This window comes from Phaseolus vulgaris, chromosome 2 (genome assembly GCF_051622355.1).
Source record: "Phaseolus vulgaris cultivar YP4 chromosome 2, ASM5162235v1, whole genome shotgun sequence".
Classification (NCBI taxonomy): domain Eukaryota; kingdom Viridiplantae; phylum Streptophyta; class Magnoliopsida; order Fabales; family Fabaceae; genus Phaseolus; species Phaseolus vulgaris.
In genome coordinates this window covers 41,326,191-41,344,525 of record NC_143499.1, presented here as the reverse complement: position 1 = coordinate 41,344,525, position 18,335 = coordinate 41,326,191, and the positions used below count along the sequence as shown (strand labels likewise).

The following is an 18,335-nucleotide window of genomic DNA, read 5'->3' as shown; positions in this document are numbered from 1 at the left end:
ATTATTCTATAAGTTCTTAACATCCAAAATATTTTTAAAAAGTTCAAAACAAAAATATCATCAAACTTTAATTTAAATGAAATATAATTATTTCCATTAACAATATCAAATTAAAAGTAAAAAATTGAAAAGAAAATAACATTAATGTAATATCAAATTAAAAAAAAGTACACTAAACTAGTTTGTAAATTAATATAAGCAAACAGATTACATGTTTATTTATAAGATAAATTAATAATCATTACCTACTCATATTTTCTATAAAGTGTACTTTTAATCTTTAAAATTATAAACTACATCTAGAAACACAAAAACGGATTTTACGCATTGATATTTTTACCAGTTTGACCAATCTTCACTAGTTAATAAAATTTATTTTAAAGGGATAATGATCAATCATCAGATCGGTTCCCAAATAAACAAATAAAAAGCGGCCAGTCAAATTTTGAAAAGTATGCTTTCGAGTGAAAATAACCTATCAATCCTTAATGTAATCAAAACAACTAATAATTTGCTTGAAACCAATCATGATATACCCACACTTTTCACTTGAACACAAAAAATTTATAAGAAATACAGCTAACAAAAAAATTTGAAAGACCCAGCTTAATTGCATTAGCCGTACAAATCATATTCTTCAGCCTCCCCTTAATTGTGAACAAATCATGGATTTGAAAACAACTTCTGCAACCTTAATGAATAAATAGCATTAAAATTTCATATGGTACACTAAATACTGTCTGATATAGAAATAAAACCAATACAATAGGCCAAAACTGCAAGAATTGCCCCAAAGACAACCCTATATTCTCACGCGATATGGTAAGAAAAAACAATAAGAGGAATAGAACGAGAAGCTCCCACACCAGAACAGCCTTACATGCTCTTTTGGACTCGATCGGACTATTAACACTCATAATATACACATTCTACAGGAAGTTCCCTTTCCAATCACAATTGACTCTGCATTCTCAAAACTGAAGCCATGTTGCTATAAAACACCATGCAAGAATGAATGATGGAAACCATCTTATGGCAAAAAGAATGGGTAACAAATAGAGACCACCAAACAGGAAAAAGCTTGTTCCCAAGAAGAGCAATACACCAAATGCCAAGCCAGGATGCTATGAAGAAATGATGGATTGTAAAGCAGCAAAGCAGTGAAAACTATGAAGAAAGGATGGATTGCAGTGCAATTTGCTGCTGTGGCTGCAAAGATGACCACGTAGAAGCAAAAGTAGAGGGTGGTAAAGTTTGCTGGAGCTGTCTGAGTAAATTAATCATACGCCCAGCTGTTTGTTCTGTCGCTAGGTCTTTACCAGCACATAAAACCTGTCATAAAGGTTTCCATTAAATAGAAAGTAATATAAAAAAAAATCCAATATAAGCATACACATTACCCAAAAACACATTCGCTACATGTGCCTTGATTACTGGAACAGAAGAGTGAACATTTCATAAACTCTACGGCATTCATGGGATTGTAAGTATGAAAAGGACACTGGCTCCTCAAATTAAAGTACACTACGGAAATGATTGCATGACATCAACTAAAATAATGGATGTCTAATAAAATATGACACGTTCTAAGTTGACAAGCTAGAGAAGTAATCACATTCTCCTTATGGCTTGATTTCCATATATATCCTTTCATCAACAACAAAAGGTCTACTCATATGTTTCGGTTTTCATCCTATTCCTACCAATAAATAAAAAGTTAAAAACCCTCAAGTTCAGGAAAAGCAAATGCAAATTGGAGTGGCAACAAAAAATTTACCTCTGCAAACACTGAAACTATTTTTGGAAGGTATTGATTGTTTGGGCCCAGCAGCTCACTGTCCGACCTGCAAATTAATAGGGCAATTAGAACACCAGAAAGAGATACATAGCATAGCAGATCAGACAATTGAAAAGAGGAGTTGGGCCCAACCTCTCAGCCATTAAACAAAGTTGATCGTGAACAACTTTGGCCTCAATCAAATCACCTTTTATTGGCAAACAGTTAAGCCATGCGGGGACTACCTGCAAACATAACATAAAATTAGCAAAAGTGTAAATTATCATCTCAACAAAAAAACTAAAGTCAGGCTCAGAATTGGTTGTAATAATGATAGACATAATCAGGAACCAAAATCCTAAAAGCAGGTTATAAACCACAAGAACAATTAATGACCTGGGCTGAATCAATACTGTCCCGATGAAATTGGCAAATTTTTCCCAGAGCAGAAACAGCATTGTCATATGCCATTACATTATCTGAATGAAGAGCGTTAGGATGCTGGATCACAGCATTTAACCTCGAAAGAGCCTCTGCAATAAAACAATTACTTGTTACTCAATAAAATACAGCTTTTTTTGCAAGTTTATTAATGTATCCAGCAGTACCTCCAACCAGTGGTTTGAACACAGATCCACCAAACTCTGCACAAACACCAAGGCCATACACAGCAGCCTGCAAAAATGTGAGGAAATACCAACATAAACAATCAAACAGATTAAACAATAAAAATGGTATTCAAAATGGAAACCAACAGAGAGTGCCTAATCCTGACCTGTCTGACATCAGGAGTCTCATCATTACAAGCTTCCAACAGGAATGGGAGATATGTATCATAATACCTGCTCAATTGGCATATAAAAATGAAGTTGATAATACATGTCTTCATAATTATCACTGCACGCTAAAACAGAAACCTAGTAGAATAAAGGGAGTTTACTTGATAGCAGCTTCACGACACTGCTCTGCAACATCATCAAAAATACAAATTGCAATCCTTCTCTCTTCAGGAGTCTTGTCCCTTCCCTGTATCCAAAACATTAAATAAAAAATCAAAAACTATGACATACATGTTTTATTTCTTGAAAATCAGGCTTAACATTAATAAGAAGGCACAATGCCTATAAGAAATCTCCTTAGAATAGACCATTCAAATAGCAGAATGTGGCTAAATCTTAGAGCTTAATGATGGTAGACTGATCATTACATGAAAGAAAAAAAAAATGTACTGCTCGTGCAAGCTAACTTGCACAGGAGAACGAAAAGAAATGAGCTCCAAGATGATAAGTGTAATAAAAGAGAATAAAGACCGGAGAGCTCAGTGATTATAAATGTATAGAACTGAATTAGAAGTTGAACATAAAGACGTGCAGTTATGTGCTTCACAAGTTTATCTCTATCTCTATACCTAGAGTTGAACGCAATCACCAGTCACTTCGCAATCTAGTTAACAAAACTAGGGTAATCTACTCTTTTTTATAAATTAAAGACTTATTCATATTATAAATGTTTGAATACAGCATAAGGAATGCTCTTTACAAGATTATCAAGTACAGTAGCATATTGACAAACAAATGCCAAGCTCTTAAAACGGCCAAGTTAAAAAATTAGCAGCATGTACATCTTCGAAATCATATCCATAATTTACTGGTTAAATTAAAACTGAGAAAATAGTAAAACATACACATAATTACACCAAAACAAAATACCGAAGATAGGATCTGAAGGCCAGCTGGATGAATTCAATGGGAAATAGAAATGTATAAAATAGAATTGCAAGCTTCCTCAAAGAACATACCCACATAGGTGTCAAATATGATGACAGTTCATCAAAGAAAGGTAAGAAGGAGGCTTTGAAGGTTTTGATCAAAGTTCCCAATATTTCACCCACCTGCAACAATGTATGCATACATAAATTAGAAGACCACGAAACTCATCCGTAAAAATTGAAAAACACAGATGGCAATCTAGTACTTGTGATATTTTAAATTATTTTAGATTATGTTAAAAAACTAACTTGGTCAAAAACTTCTTCCTCTTGTTCATTTTCCTCTTTAATTAGTTCCCCCTCTTCAGCATCAAAATCTTCAGCTTGGGTCCTCTCAGCTCTCTCCCGTTTTCTACTTGAACTAGCCGTGATCACCTGCTTAATCTCGTCAACAACAGATCTGACCTGGCTTTCGTCCAAAAGCACCCCAGAGATCTAAAAGAGGAAACAAAAACATCGGAAAACACCCAAAACATATTTATAATGCACAAAAGGCAAGGAAGGGAAAGATAAACAAAAAAGACACAACAAATGGATCAATCATTACTCGTGCATCTGACAAAACAACTACTTAACACTCATGCACAATTAACAAAAGCAGTGCAATGCACATGGAATGGAACAAAATAAACAACAATCCACCCCTCTTTCCCAAGGCATGGTTTACTTGAATCTAATGACACCAAAGTATTGTATTGTTAATCATGTTTAGAGAAAAGCCATTGACCACTATATGGCTTAATAGTTTCCCCAGTCAATTTTCACAGGCTCACTCTACCTCCAGTCAGAGTGCTAAACTAGCTCAGTTCTCCATTATAGGGCCTCCTAGTGAGATTGAAGAAAAGCCGAAAATATAGTGGATGAAAAAGATTTTATTAGAAAGTAGACTTTAAGCCTAATTCAACTTCACAAAATTGGCTTAAAAGGTCATGTTTACACCCCCTTATATATTATAATTTGGTGTTATATGTAGTCAATGTAGGATCTCCAATAGATTCAAACAACATAATAAGTATTATCTTACCAGATAAAAAAAAAACTACTAAGATAGTTATAATGGGATATTCGAAAAAGCTGAGCAGAATAAACACAGGCAACCTTCACAGAGAACCCAAATTTCACATGGCATATCCCTCCTTACAAAACAAATATTACATATCTAAATCCATATTGAGTAAAATGTGAAGGGTATCATGAAACATTTATGAGGCAGGCAGTTGTTAAGTGTAAAAGAAAAATATTGTAACCAAGTCAACTCAGTGCCAATTTAAACACCCCCTATAAACCAAACATGAAAGAGGAAGTAACCAAACTGTAAAATTTAGTTTTTTATTTGCAAATTGACAACAAAACCTAGAAGGGATAGCATTGGTTAAAAGAATAAACAATAGCAGTTCCATTGAGACACCTTCATCGACTTTTATTTTTAAATAAAAAAATAATGATAAACATCAAAATTTTAATTATAGGTAATAACATCAACTTTGCCAAGGTATATTCAATAGTCATGGCTCTGTATAATACATAATAGAAATTCATCCATAACACAAGGCATAGACTCTCTCTCACTCTATATATGTGTGTGTGTGTGACCATGTTATCTCGTAAACCGAACCTGTAAGCATTCATTTAATGAATCCAACATGCTTGCACAAATCTCTGTGTCAGGTTCCTGCAAAACAAAATGGGAAAATCTAAGCAAGGAAATGCCAAGGGATAGATAAGTCAGGCAACGTTCACCGCAAATATAATCTACACAAACCTTGGTCCTCAAACTCAAGCCAGGACTGGATCTCCTAAACTATAAAAAAAATTGCATGCCCTCTAACAAACGTTTTCTTCAATGCAGTATTTAAAACAATGAACATTTCTTCAAGAAAATTTCAAATCAAAACAAAGAAAAAAAATCACTTCAAAAAGCAAACATAAATTCCATTATAGCATAACAAAGAACTTGGATAACAATTTACCTTGTGCAATGCTTCCACCAGAGAAGGAATTATACTATCAGTCAGAAATTTCAAATAGGATAAATCCCGTCCTTGAGATTGCCCCTTCTCTATGGCTACCTTTGCAGATCGCAATAGCTCCGGCATTGCTAAAGTGGTGTTGGAAATTATAACAATTAAACAGTTATGGTAATGATTATAAATTACTTTTACTGTGTAAGGAAAAAATTCCTGAAAATGCACAGAATATAGTTTTTTTATACCTGAAACAGCTGCCTTTCTAACCTCCTCATGGAAATAAAATTTAAGGAGTGGAACTAAAATTCCAGCGACCTGCATATCATTCAAATTATTACACGGGAAAATATGTAAAGATACACAGTAAGAAATCTCAAAGCGTAAAGGGATTCAAAGTAACATTCTAACCTGATCAATCCAAGGAAAGAATCCTTCCTTCAGCTCATCAGCATAGCAACAAAGCATGTTACACGCTGTAGCTTTTTCCTCTAAAACACTAGTCTTGATTCCAATTCGCTTGTCCCCAAGAGTAATAGTTTCCATACTACAAAGGATAAACAAAACTTAGTCTGAATCATTCAGCTTATACAAAAATGTATTGATGTGGGGTTCTGATTCTCCAGTAGAATAAAATTGTTATTAGAAAATGAGAATGTGCATTAGGATTTGTAGATGTTAGTTTGTTTTTGTTGTCGTGCTGATGAGGTGATTATAATCAAAAAGACCAGTAAAGCAATAAATGGGCCTTAACTTTTAAGGCTTAAACTATTGGTGAACATAACCAAAAATCACAAGAGAAGTTCAATAGAGAAGGAGTAAGAATGAGACCTTTCATCGTCGGAGTCCTCAATGTCATTGTCCGAATCAGCTGATGTAATGGTTACATCAGGCTTAAGTGAAGCGGATTGAAGCAATGGAGGCATAACAAACTCCATGTAAGGAAGAAAATCTTGTCCTAGACATTTGCATAGTCTAGCCCATGCCTTTAAAAAAATTAAAGTCATTACAACAAACATAGTCCAATAGGCACTTTATGCACATGCTATATAAATAATATAAAAAACATACCTGTAGCATGTAACTTGTTGTTGGATCATCGGTCTCCAGTTGAGATACTTGAAGGGACATTAGAACTTCCATAACCTTTAGCATATATAGAATATTAAAATCATGAGATCCAACTGACCAGGTAGAGAAGGAAGTGTTTAAAGCAGTTTCAGGGGCAGCTAACTTCCTATCTTCCCATTCTATTCTAGACCAACTATTTTTTAAAATAATGATGTATAAAAAGTGAATATACAACACCAACCATACATTCTTGCAAATCAAAATGTTAAAATAAGTTTGACCAAGTATAAAAACAAAGTGAAGTAGAAAGAAACACCTACCTGCTTAGCATCTGCCCTAAACTTCTCCTTCCCAACAGCCATTCCAACTAAACTTATGCACTCCATAGACTTAGCCCGAAGCATCCGGTTAGATTTGTCGGTTGCATTAACCAATATAGCCTTCAGATATGGCATTACAGCATCGTAATATTTTTGGAAGTGTTCCTATGAAAGACCATAGTATTAAATGAGTAATCCAAAGAAAAGTAATCATAAATGTCAAATGAAGAAAGAAGTTCCCAAAAATACCTGAGAAGAATCAGCAACTGATGCCAAAGCAGTCAAGGCACCTTCTTGCACCATCTGCTTACCATTCTGAAACTTGTATAGAATATCCAAATTAAGAAGGAAAAATTCAATTCTATAATAATTCAGTAAAATGACAATAATAAATAACATTAATATACCTGAAGAAGCACAAGCAGTTTGCTAACAATTCCATCTAAGTATGGCGTTAAGATATCAGGTGTGCAGTTCTCGCTGAAGTTGAGAACTGCAGAAGCAGCATGTGCCTGTGTAAACAATATTTTTTAGAATAATTACACTAGAAAGCTTATTTAATGAACTCCACTTACAAATCATAATGACTAAAGAATAAAATAAACAAATCATACACATTTCATACAATTGCAGTATATATCAATGATTCATATTTGTATAAATTTAACTCGTATAAAGTACAATTGCAATTATTATTTACATTTCATATTGTAAACAATCAATGTTTAATGATATCCACAGCCCATTGTATCACAAATTTTTCATTTCTAACACATTGAGCACAAAAAGTATACTCAATAATAAAGAAAATAAATTAAATTAAAGGCCAGCTGACCTGTACACGAGGATTCTGAAAATCATCCATTGCACCAGCTAATGCTGGCAACACCCCTTGATGATATTTAACTTGCAAATCCGGACCCAAATCAGTAGATAGTTGCCCAATTGCGTTAATGGCTGCCCACCTTACACGGGGGTGTTGGTCAGGAAAGGAGTTTAATACCATGGCAACCACTTGCTCCAAATTTTTTATCATGACCTGTAGCAATTAAAAGAAGAAAATTAAAACCACAAGTGGCACACACTCACACCGAACATAAAAGCTATTGCACAATAATAAATAATTCATCACAAACAACTACAACTAACACAAATGTAATAATTGCAACAGAGCAGACATCTCCGATCAATACCTTCGAGCAGCCTTCAGCTATCTGAGCAAGTGCTATAAGTGCAGCATGGCGTTTTTGCCATTCCGGGGCAGCCAAGTAAGCAGGCAACTGTTCAGATGCAACCGGAACAATGGTGTTTCCACCCAAAGATATAGAGAGTCTATCCAAGCACTCTTGTCCCACACTGTAATTACTGGTTTCACCAGCATCCTCATCCTCTGTCTCAGCACTGTGCCATGCAGGAACATCCTCGATATCAAGAAGCATCTTCATGAGTATTGCAAACAACCTACTAATAAACTGCGGCAACTTCCTCATCATCCCAGGGGCACGCTCCCTTGCCTCGGCAAGAGTAATCACAAACTCAATCGCCAAATGCCGAGTTCCCTCCTCTAAGGACTCAGCCTCTGCTATCTGCAACATGGCGCCAACGACATCCACAAGCTGCCGCCGCAAAAACCTCGGCTCAGTGCCGGCGAGCTCGATGAGAAGCTCGAGCGCCTCTTGAGCGGTGGCCTCCTGGCCGGAATTAAGTGCCTCGGTCAAAGTCCGCATCATCGCGGGTAGCAGGTCTTGGAACCGGTCACGATCGGCGGAACCGGAGAGGCACTGGATGAAATTGATAACGGCGTTAAGCGCAGCAATTCGTACGTCAGGGTTAACGGAGGGATTGGTGAGGCACTGTAGGAAGATGTCGTGGAGGTGCTTGATGTGAGGAGTGAGGGAATCGCCGATGTACTGCGACAACTGCGCGAAGATTAAGAACGCAGATTCCTGGAGCTTAGGGGAATCGGAAGACACGCACTGGAACATAAAAGGGAGAAGTTCCGGCCAATCGTTATCCGGTAGAATTCCAGAGGCGAGTTCGGAGATGGTATCGCAGAGTTTCTTGGAGATGGATTTGGAGTTCTCGGTTTGAATCGAGGAGAGGAGGAGCGATTTGAGGGAGGACTGCGTCTGTGGAGAGAGGCGAGGCCAGAGGTAGGAGTCGTCGCGAGTGAGCTGCTTCCGGAGGAGGATGGCGGACATGGCACGCCCCTCGTGGTGCGGCGATGAGTGGAGGAGGTGCGCGAGCTTCAAGGAGAGGTTATCGGGATCGGTTTGTTTGCAGAGGTTGAAGAGCGCCTCCGCGTGGGAGCGCTGCTCGTTGGAGGAGGACATCAAGTGCGAGATCAGCGTCTGGAAAGCCGCTGGATCGGCACCAAGGATGGCGGCCACCTGCGATTGTTGCACCTCGGGATCCATGGCGGCGAGGAGAAAAGAATGAAGATGATGAGCGGCGACGAGCACGCGCGGTTAGGGTTTTTGATTGATTACGAGAGACTCGCGTCGCCACTCTATTCTCCCTCGGGGTGTGTGAGTTTGTGTGTCTTTTATATATACTGTTTGCGGGTGTGGTGAGTTTTATGTGTTGTTACTTGAGGTTTGTTGTCGATAATATAAGTGGGAAAAGGGTTAGGTTACCCTGCACAGGAGTGGGGCTAATTAGGGCAACCACATGATTTTTATTAGCTGTGTTTTGTTTTCAAGGTCATGAATCATCATTAGCCTATGCTTTCTTCTCTTCTTCTTTTTTCCTCCATGCTTCAATTTAATCTATTGTTATACATATATAAATCTATGTTTAAAATACCTCTATGATTGGTCCATTACTTAATTAATGTATTCGTTCAGAGGATTAGTGCAGTTTTAAACTTTTTTATTTATTTTATTGGAGATTAGATTTTGTAAATGGTTTTTGGTGTTGACAATTTTTTACACCTTTTATTCTTATATTTTTTTAGTTTCCATTCTTTTAAAAAAGTTACTTATAAACATAAAAAGTATTTTTATTGCATGATTTTAATAATTAATAAAAAATCAAAATATTTATAACAATTTTATTTTATAATTTTAGCTTATTTTGATGAAAAATTACAAATATTACTATTACATAGTTACATGGTTATAAAAAATAATAAAGGAAAAATTGTTTAATTATATTTTATGTATACAAAAATTACAACTTCAATATAATTTTAATAATATGTTTTAATTAATTTATTATAATATTTATATTTTAATTAAATTTTAATTTTATTATCATACAAAATAGACACACGTACTCATAGGTCCATGTGTATCCAACGGTATTTTTTTAATAAATATTAATATATCATAAATAAGATACAATTAAATCATGAAACAATTTTCAAATGACATATTTGTATATGTGAGAAAGTGGTTAATTATAGACATGTAATATTATATTTAAATATAATAAGCGATTTTGTTTGATTTTATTTGGGAGTTGAAGTTTTAAAATTATGAATTCTTTGTAACGATTCAAACTTAAAATATTTTCTTCCTTTATGAGAATTTAGATAAGAAAATTATATCTCTTCTTATTCGATTGTTCTTTATACAAAGAAATTCCCTCTATTAGTGTTGTACGAGGAGATTTATCACATATCTAAAGAGAAACCTCCTTTGATACATTATTTTTTATTGATAATGCTTTGTTATTTTGCAGATGTATGTCTTTTATATTTGAATAATCTTTGCAAATTTACAATAAAAAAATTTGGTAGGTGTTCATGCTATTAATCACTAACCGGAAGGTCATCAAAGTAATATTTAACCACACGAATGAGGAAGTCCACTCCCACTTAGCATGTTTGTAGATTAAGTATTAAAAACTCTTACCAAAAAATATTTGTTTCCTTATGAGATTAATTTGGGATCTCTTTCAATCTCCTCAAAAGTCATGGCTTTATGTCTAACTATACAAGTATTTGTCTTGATTTTAAATAAATTTGTATTGGTAGTTGGTGTGATCTCATATAAGAGATAACTTATTTAAAATTAGTATTATTATCAAGATAAATTTAATAAAATTATCCAAAATTTTAGTCAATAATAAAGAGATATCTACTAGCAATACTTTAAATTAGTTGAGAAAAAATTTAAAGATTAGTTGAAATTTAGAAGATAATTAATAATTAATTAATATTTATAAATACATCGATCACAATGAACAAGAAGATACTCAAATTGTAGGTTTTGGTTCGAGATCATTAAAACTTTGAACCATGACATTGGTGTCCACCATGGGGTAATACAAAACTTATTATGCCTCACAAAACAACATTGTCATGATTTGTGTCCCTTTGAGTCATGAATAACAAAATTCTCAATCGACAAATTTGAAAAAATCTTTTCCTTTAACATTTTGCTGGAAAAAAAATTCACTTGGAAAAAGGTTAGAAAAATATGTAAACCCTAAAACCTACTTTAAATCCTCCTTCGATGATTCCACTTTGAAGAATCTCGACATACTGGACATCGTCACCACTACAAATAGTACAAATAAACATAAGTAAAAATAAAGATTAAGGGTCTTCGTAATTCAACAAATACCACTTGAAAGATTCGCTTTTGTTTTGGAAGAGTAAGAAGGTAAAGTAAAAGAAAAAGGCAAGAACGAAAGTATTTTACTTCTTCTAATACTCAATTTTGACATTCACATTTTTTGTCGAGGGCATTGATATTGCAACATACGAAAATATACAACTCAGTATGAGTGGGCAAAATGTACTACTAGTCAGAGAAAATCTACAATAGAAAGTTTATAACTCATCACAAATTGGTGAAATCTACTACGATTGGGAGAAAATATACAACAAAACATCTTCAACCAAATAACTAGGCGAAATCTAATACAACTGAAAGAAAATCTACAACCCAACATGTTGGGCGAAAACTACATCAATTGATTGATCTAACTTGGCTAGATTTTAGCCTCAGAGATAAACTAAGGTTGACCAACGATTTAGAAGATAAAAGATAAGTAAAAAAATAGTTGAGGAGAACTTTAAATATTAAATCATGCTAGTTAAAATTTATAAGATAATTGATAACTAATGAGAACTTATAAATACATCGATCGCGACAAATAAAAATAGACTCAACATATTTACTCTAATTTGAGGTCATTTAAACTTTAAAGCAAAACATTATTATATTTTGAATATATTAATAAGAAGATAGCTTTTTTTATATATATACCAATTGCACCTAGATTTCCGTCAAATAAAAATGATAAAATAGAAGGTTTTGTGCTTCTATTTATGATATGATAATTTTATTGTAAAATGACTTTAGAAAAAATGAAAGTTATTTTTTCCTTTTACCAAATATTCAGTTGTCTTGTGTATCCTTAACAAAAAGATATATTAAGGTTCTTAGATAAAAACAAATTAATTGAGTACTTTGTTGGATACTTAGTTGAAATAATTCAATTTTTTAAGAACTTAAAACTTATTTACATATCAAGTCAATCCTTTTTTTCTCCAGAGGTGTTCTTGATTCTCAAACAGAAAAGAGTTAACGGAAAAGACATTATCTCAACTATTTTTTTTTCCACCATCTCGTATCTTATATAATATAAGGTAATTTCGTCACTTTATATTACTTTTTAACTTTATTTTATTTTATTTATTCATTTAATCTCGATAATTTATTTTGTTCCATCTCACTGGGAATATACAATATTAATTTAAAGTTTTAAATTGTATTAACGGTATATGCATATGAAAGCTAACATCTTATAAAAGTCTTATTTTGAGAATTTTTTTAATTTGAGATTGTGAATTTATACACTTGTTGATAATGATTAAATTGTTTGTAAATATTTAATATCAATTAATTATATTAACTTGCTCTTTTTATAAGTTGATAATGATTAAATTTCATGTTTTAAAGTATCATTTTTAAATTTCTTTTAAGAGAGTATAAGTATTAAATATTGTTTGTGTGTGGATAACTATTAAAATATAAGTATTCAAAGTGGAGTTGGTATTCGTAACCAAAGTAAAGGTTAGAATCATTATTACACTTTTCTAACGTATTTTCTGATGTTATTTTATGATGTTACCGTATGGTTGATGTTTCAAAGGCTAGAACCAAAGTAAAGGGTAAAATATAACATATATTACATGTACCTTTTTTGTGATTTAATTCATTCAATCATAATCTTTTTTACGCATGGATAACATGTGGATAATAGCATGGATAACTCTTTTGCCCATTGGCTCTTTCTCTGCTCTATCAGAGATTCTTATTCTACTCCTTATTATTTATAAAATACTTATTATTTATAAAATACTCCTACTCATTGGCTATAATGAAGACATTGTATGAAAATAAAAAATATTAGTTGAGTTTTGTTAATGTTTTTAAAACAGATTTCAAGTAGTTAACTTTGTTTACAAATTTAAAGATATTAGTACATTAGAACTAAATTATTTTACATGTAATTTTCCCTCATATATAAAGAACTAAATTTTAGTCAAAACCAATATATGATTTTCTTCTGGAATGAACAAGGGTTCATGAGTAATGCCACCATGTAATACAAAAATACATACAGATCCATCCACAAAAAATACAAAAAAAAATTATGAGAGCTAAAATATACTAGTAATCTTTGTTAGCATGTGCTTGCTACCACAATTAATTAAATAATTAAAATATTAGAGAGAACTTACCTTTGTGATTGAATGTCACCCTTAAGCACTCTGGAACAATGGCAAAGCTGGAGAGTGTTTTGCATAGGACACAAACTCTATTAAATAGAGTTGCTTGTGTGAGTTTCAAAAAATGAAAGTTTGAATTCAAACTTCATTTTCAAAAAGAATCCCTGCCATGAAAAAAGAATATCTGCCATGAAAACTATAGTCATGACATAAAGTTGGACACAAAATAAAGTATTGATATAAGTTGATGGGTTTGAAATGACATCTCATATCAACTAAAGATAATTTTATTTTTTTATAGTATATAATAAAGTGCAAACTTTCCTTATAACCCATTTTTTTAATGTTGAGTAAGACTTAAAAAATCATTTTTTAATATGTTATCAAAGTCTTTTAGAATTTGTCATAACGAAAGTTTTTTGGATTTGTCAGTGGACTGTTATCGGACCATCCATAATATATAGTCACATGTACGAGTTCATAGTTTTGACGTGAGAGAGAGTGTTGAAGATCTCACATCGATTATAAATAAATAAAAAAATTATAGTATACAAGTAAGTACAAACCTTACATTATTAATTATTTGTATAAGAATGAATTAGACTCAAAGTTTCATTAAAAATATATGAATGATAATTATTATATGAAGTGAAAAGTTGAGAAGGAAAGTTAATAAAAAATAGACTCCATTTTAAAGTTTACAAATGATCTCTTTGATATAAAGAAATAGAGGGTGGTTCCAAATTAGACTTTTGATTATAAATTTAATAGCCAAAGTGGTCGTGATTCTCACATGTTGTATATTTAGTTGTAATAACCAATTGAAAATTATCTATATATTAAGTTACGAGAAGGGTGTTGACATGATCCATATTCTGGAGCACTATTATCATTCTAATGGAATACTGTAACTATAAAGATTATAGTTGAGAATGAATTTTTTATACACAAATACTCGTTAGGATAGACTCGAAATGACTCTGATACCATATTACGAGGTGAACTTTAAGTCTAACTCAACTCCATAAAACCGGCTCATAGGGTTGAGGTTTGCACCCACTTATATACAATGAAAGGCTCTAATCTCTAGTCGATGTGGGATCTCCAACACATTTAAAGTAAACAAAGTTAGATGCATAATAAATTTAAATGAATTAACATGGAACTTTTAGTGAAGCTAGATCAAGATTTCATTATTGTTCATTAACAAGTAATATATTTTTTTTTCAAAAACTTGTTAAAATAATTGGAAATAATAAATGCTAAATTTAAGTGTCACAAACAATACACTTTTATTTCAGTATGTGGACTAATATGTAATGTTATAGATATTTAAAAAAGTATTACATCACGTGCTCTATGTAACGGAGTGATAGATGAATACCGTGTGAGGGGAAAAACATAAGCTAATAAAATATTTAGTTGAAGTGTTTTGGATACAAATGTTGTAATGACATTACAATGAATACATAGATTAAAATTTCATCAACTAAGTAAAACGGAACTCTTCAAAACCTTGGAGCGCTTATTAAGTAATTGTGCTTTTCTTTTTATTTACCTTCGTTTCGAGATCTCATTTTTAATTTATTATATTTATCTTTTATATGTGTTTTTGGCTTTAAAGTCGGATAAATTTTCTATCTAGCACCATTTACACTTTTATTTCTCTAACTAGCACCCTTTTGTTTTTATTTCCCTATCTAGCACTCTTTTGTTTTTATTTCCCTATCTAACACCTTTTTATTTTTTATTTCCCTATCTAGCACTATTTTAAAAATAAATTAAAAAATAATAAATTATTATTTTTTTATAATTTTAATTTTGAATGCATTAAAAAATAAATATTTTTAATGTTTAAAATAGTTAGAAATATAATTAATGAATAAAGAAATGTGTTTTTACAAAATAAAAATAAAAAAGTAATAAATTTAAAATATTTAGTTTAAAAATTATTTTTTTAAGAATGAATAAAATACAAAATTAATCTCTACAACAACATAAAAGTTGAATATATAAACATAAATTAGTATTTATTTTTATTATTATTGATGATATAATTATATTAATTTCAAGTAAAAAATACAGGACATAATTATAAAAAAAAACAGTTAAATCAGGATTGATATGGACATAAAAGAACAACATGATCGAAAAAAAAATGTTCATATTGTCAAACACCAAGGCACACATAAAGAATATGTTCCAACATTACTCGATTGTGCACTTCTCTCATTAATTATGTTTCATTTCGCACGAACTATTTAATGTACTATTGAATAAAATATTAAATGAATTATCATCTTTCATTTATTTTCATTTTTATCATCAACATATACTTATTTAGTATCGCATTATATCTTTTATATTTATCTTACTTAGATTTATTTTTATATCTTTTATCTTTATCTTAATTTGTTTTGTCTTTATTTTATATCTTTTATGTTTTTAGTTATTTATTTTTTCTACCATTCTTTTTTTTTATTGTTGTTGTTCTCATTTTCTATACTTTTTTTTTGTTCATTTTTTGCTTCTCATTTTTAAGCATTAAGTGTAACATTTGCATTAGTTTTTTTTTAGGATTTTGCATTTAGGATAAACACTTAAATATTACTTGTGTATCCACTATTAATTAATACTAATTGACTTTGGTTTTTTTGTAATTATGTCATATATTTTTTACTTGAAATTAACATGATTACATCATCAATAATAATAAAAATAAATATTAATTTATGTTTATAGATTCAACTTTTATGTTGCTGTAGGGTTTAATCTTTTATTTTCTTCATTCTTAAAAAAAATAATTTTAAACTAGACATTTTAATTTTTTAATATTTTAATTTTTTTTATAAAAACTCATTTCTTTATTCATTAATTATATTTCTAACTATTTTAAACATTAAAAATATTTATTTTTTAATGCATTCAAAATTAAAATTATCAAAAAATAAATAAATTATTATTTATTTATTTATTTTTGAAATGGTGCTAGATAGGGAAATAAAAAATAAAAGGGTGCTAGATAGGAAAATAAAAACAAAAGGGTGCTAGATAGGGAAATAAAAACAAAAGGGTGCTAGTTAGGGAAATAAAAGTCTAAATGGTGCTAGATAGGGAATTTACCCTTTAAAGTCTCTTATTATTAATAAGGTACAAAAGAATGTTAGGAGGGTTTGTTCTCTTGGATTTATGGATTTGTTTAGCGTTTTAATAAAAAACTTGTCACACTTTTTTTTTTCCTCAACATCGCTTCGTTAAGCAGAATATTCATAATTGATTATCATAAAGTTTAGTTTACATTTAGGATTTTCGATGAGAAAATAAGTTAGTGCGAGTAATGGGAGTTGAGAGAGATTGTCCTATGATCTTCTCGGTAGTATGACAACATTCGTGCGAATATCAACCATCATCGAATATCCTATGAAAAATATTTGAATACTAATACATCATCTAGAATTGAGTAAGTTAAGACGGTACACAACCCCTCAACATCAACTCGAATAAACGAAGAGGCTTCTAACTATTCTCCCACACCCCATAAAAAATATTTAAGTACTAACACCTCCCATAGAATCTGAACAAACTAAGATGATACAATATTAAAAAATAATTATTAATATTTTAAAAATTCTCAAAAAGTTGAATATAAGACAATTGTGAAATTTGAGTATTACTTCATATTCTTGAAATAAACAAATTTTAGTTCAAATTTATTTTTTTTAGACAATTTTAGAATCTTTGGAGACTATATCCATAAAAAAATTAACTATACATTATAAATCTAAATATAATTCATAAGTTTTAAAAGTTTAAATTTGGTAAACCACCCATGAATCACATATGAAGTTATAAATAACTAAAAATAACATTATAATAGTTAACAAAATAAACATTTATATATATACACACACTGTTTACTCCAATTTATGTATTTTTTTTATCATTTCTAAGCACTATGATATGATTTTTTGAGATAACATAATTTGTTTCAAATTAATATTACAGGTATATTTAGTTCTTGAACAATTTGAATGATTATGATGTAAATGTTTGAAGAGAAAATACTGTTAAAATATAAATAAAAACAGGAAGATGAATATGTGGAGAAGCATGATAATTGGAGTCCAATATTGCAAGTTGCAACCTTTTTATAGGCATAATCTGTTGGAATAGATGGTGAATCACAATTATTGCTTTGTGTAATAATTGAGGTTTTGGATCACTAGGTTTTTTCCCTTTATTTCAGGTCGCATCTTTCTTTTTCTTTTTCAAAATAAATTTAAGAATACATTATTATGTTTTTTATTTCTTTCCAATATTACATTGCATTTTATTATGCTTTAAAGTGTATGGCATTTTATTCCATTTTTAATTTTCTATTAAAGTTCCATTCACTTTTTTGTAAAGTACTTATTATTGAAAAGCCTTTTACATTATGGATACAACTGTTACATTATCATTTTCTTTTACTTTAAAATACACACTCCTGTTTCTAGAAACAAAATTATATTCCATTTTACTCTACAGTGTTTATATATACATGTATTATACTAATATAAGTTATATTAAGTTAATATTTAATTAATAATATTGGTGTGGTATTTATATGAATATATAACAAAAATTGTGTTCTGGTGTACAGTGTTACTTATTCTGTTCATTAAATATAATTCAAGATTTTTATAATTTTATATATACCTATATATATATATAAAGGGGATTCCCTCTTAATTGCTCTTAATTTTTT

General features: G+C 31.0%; 1 protein-coding gene across 2 annotated transcripts; it reads right to left on the bottom strand.

Annotated features, from left to right (window-relative positions):
• Positions 1-682: 682 nt before the first annotated feature.
• On the bottom strand, positions 683-9,588 carry EMB2734 (ARM repeat superfamily protein). 2 transcript variants are annotated; one of them, XM_068614029.1, is made up of 20 exons: positions 8,094-9,588; positions 7,736-7,939; positions 7,308-7,412; positions 7,150-7,221; positions 6,901-7,065; positions 6,581-6,655; positions 6,341-6,495; positions 5,921-6,056; positions 5,758-5,827; positions 5,516-5,643; positions 5,161-5,217; positions 3,795-3,980; positions 3,576-3,668; positions 2,718-2,803; positions 2,553-2,619; positions 2,386-2,452; positions 2,174-2,310; positions 1,931-2,022; positions 1,778-1,844; positions 683-1,332 (listed from the first exon to the last, which is right to left on the bottom strand). In XM_068614029.1, the coding sequence occupies exons 1-20, from the start codon at positions 9,315-9,317 to the stop codon at positions 1,168-1,170; spliced, it is 3,351 nt and encodes a 1,116-aa protein (XP_068470130.1). In that variant the 5' UTR covers positions 9,318-9,588; the 3' UTR covers positions 683-1,167. The 2 variants fall into 2 exon arrangements, with proteins under 2 accessions (XP_068470130.1, XP_068470131.1); XM_068614030.1 differs by having other exon boundaries at positions 7,150-7,215.
• Between the last annotated feature and the right edge of the window lie 8,747 nt (positions 9,589-18,335).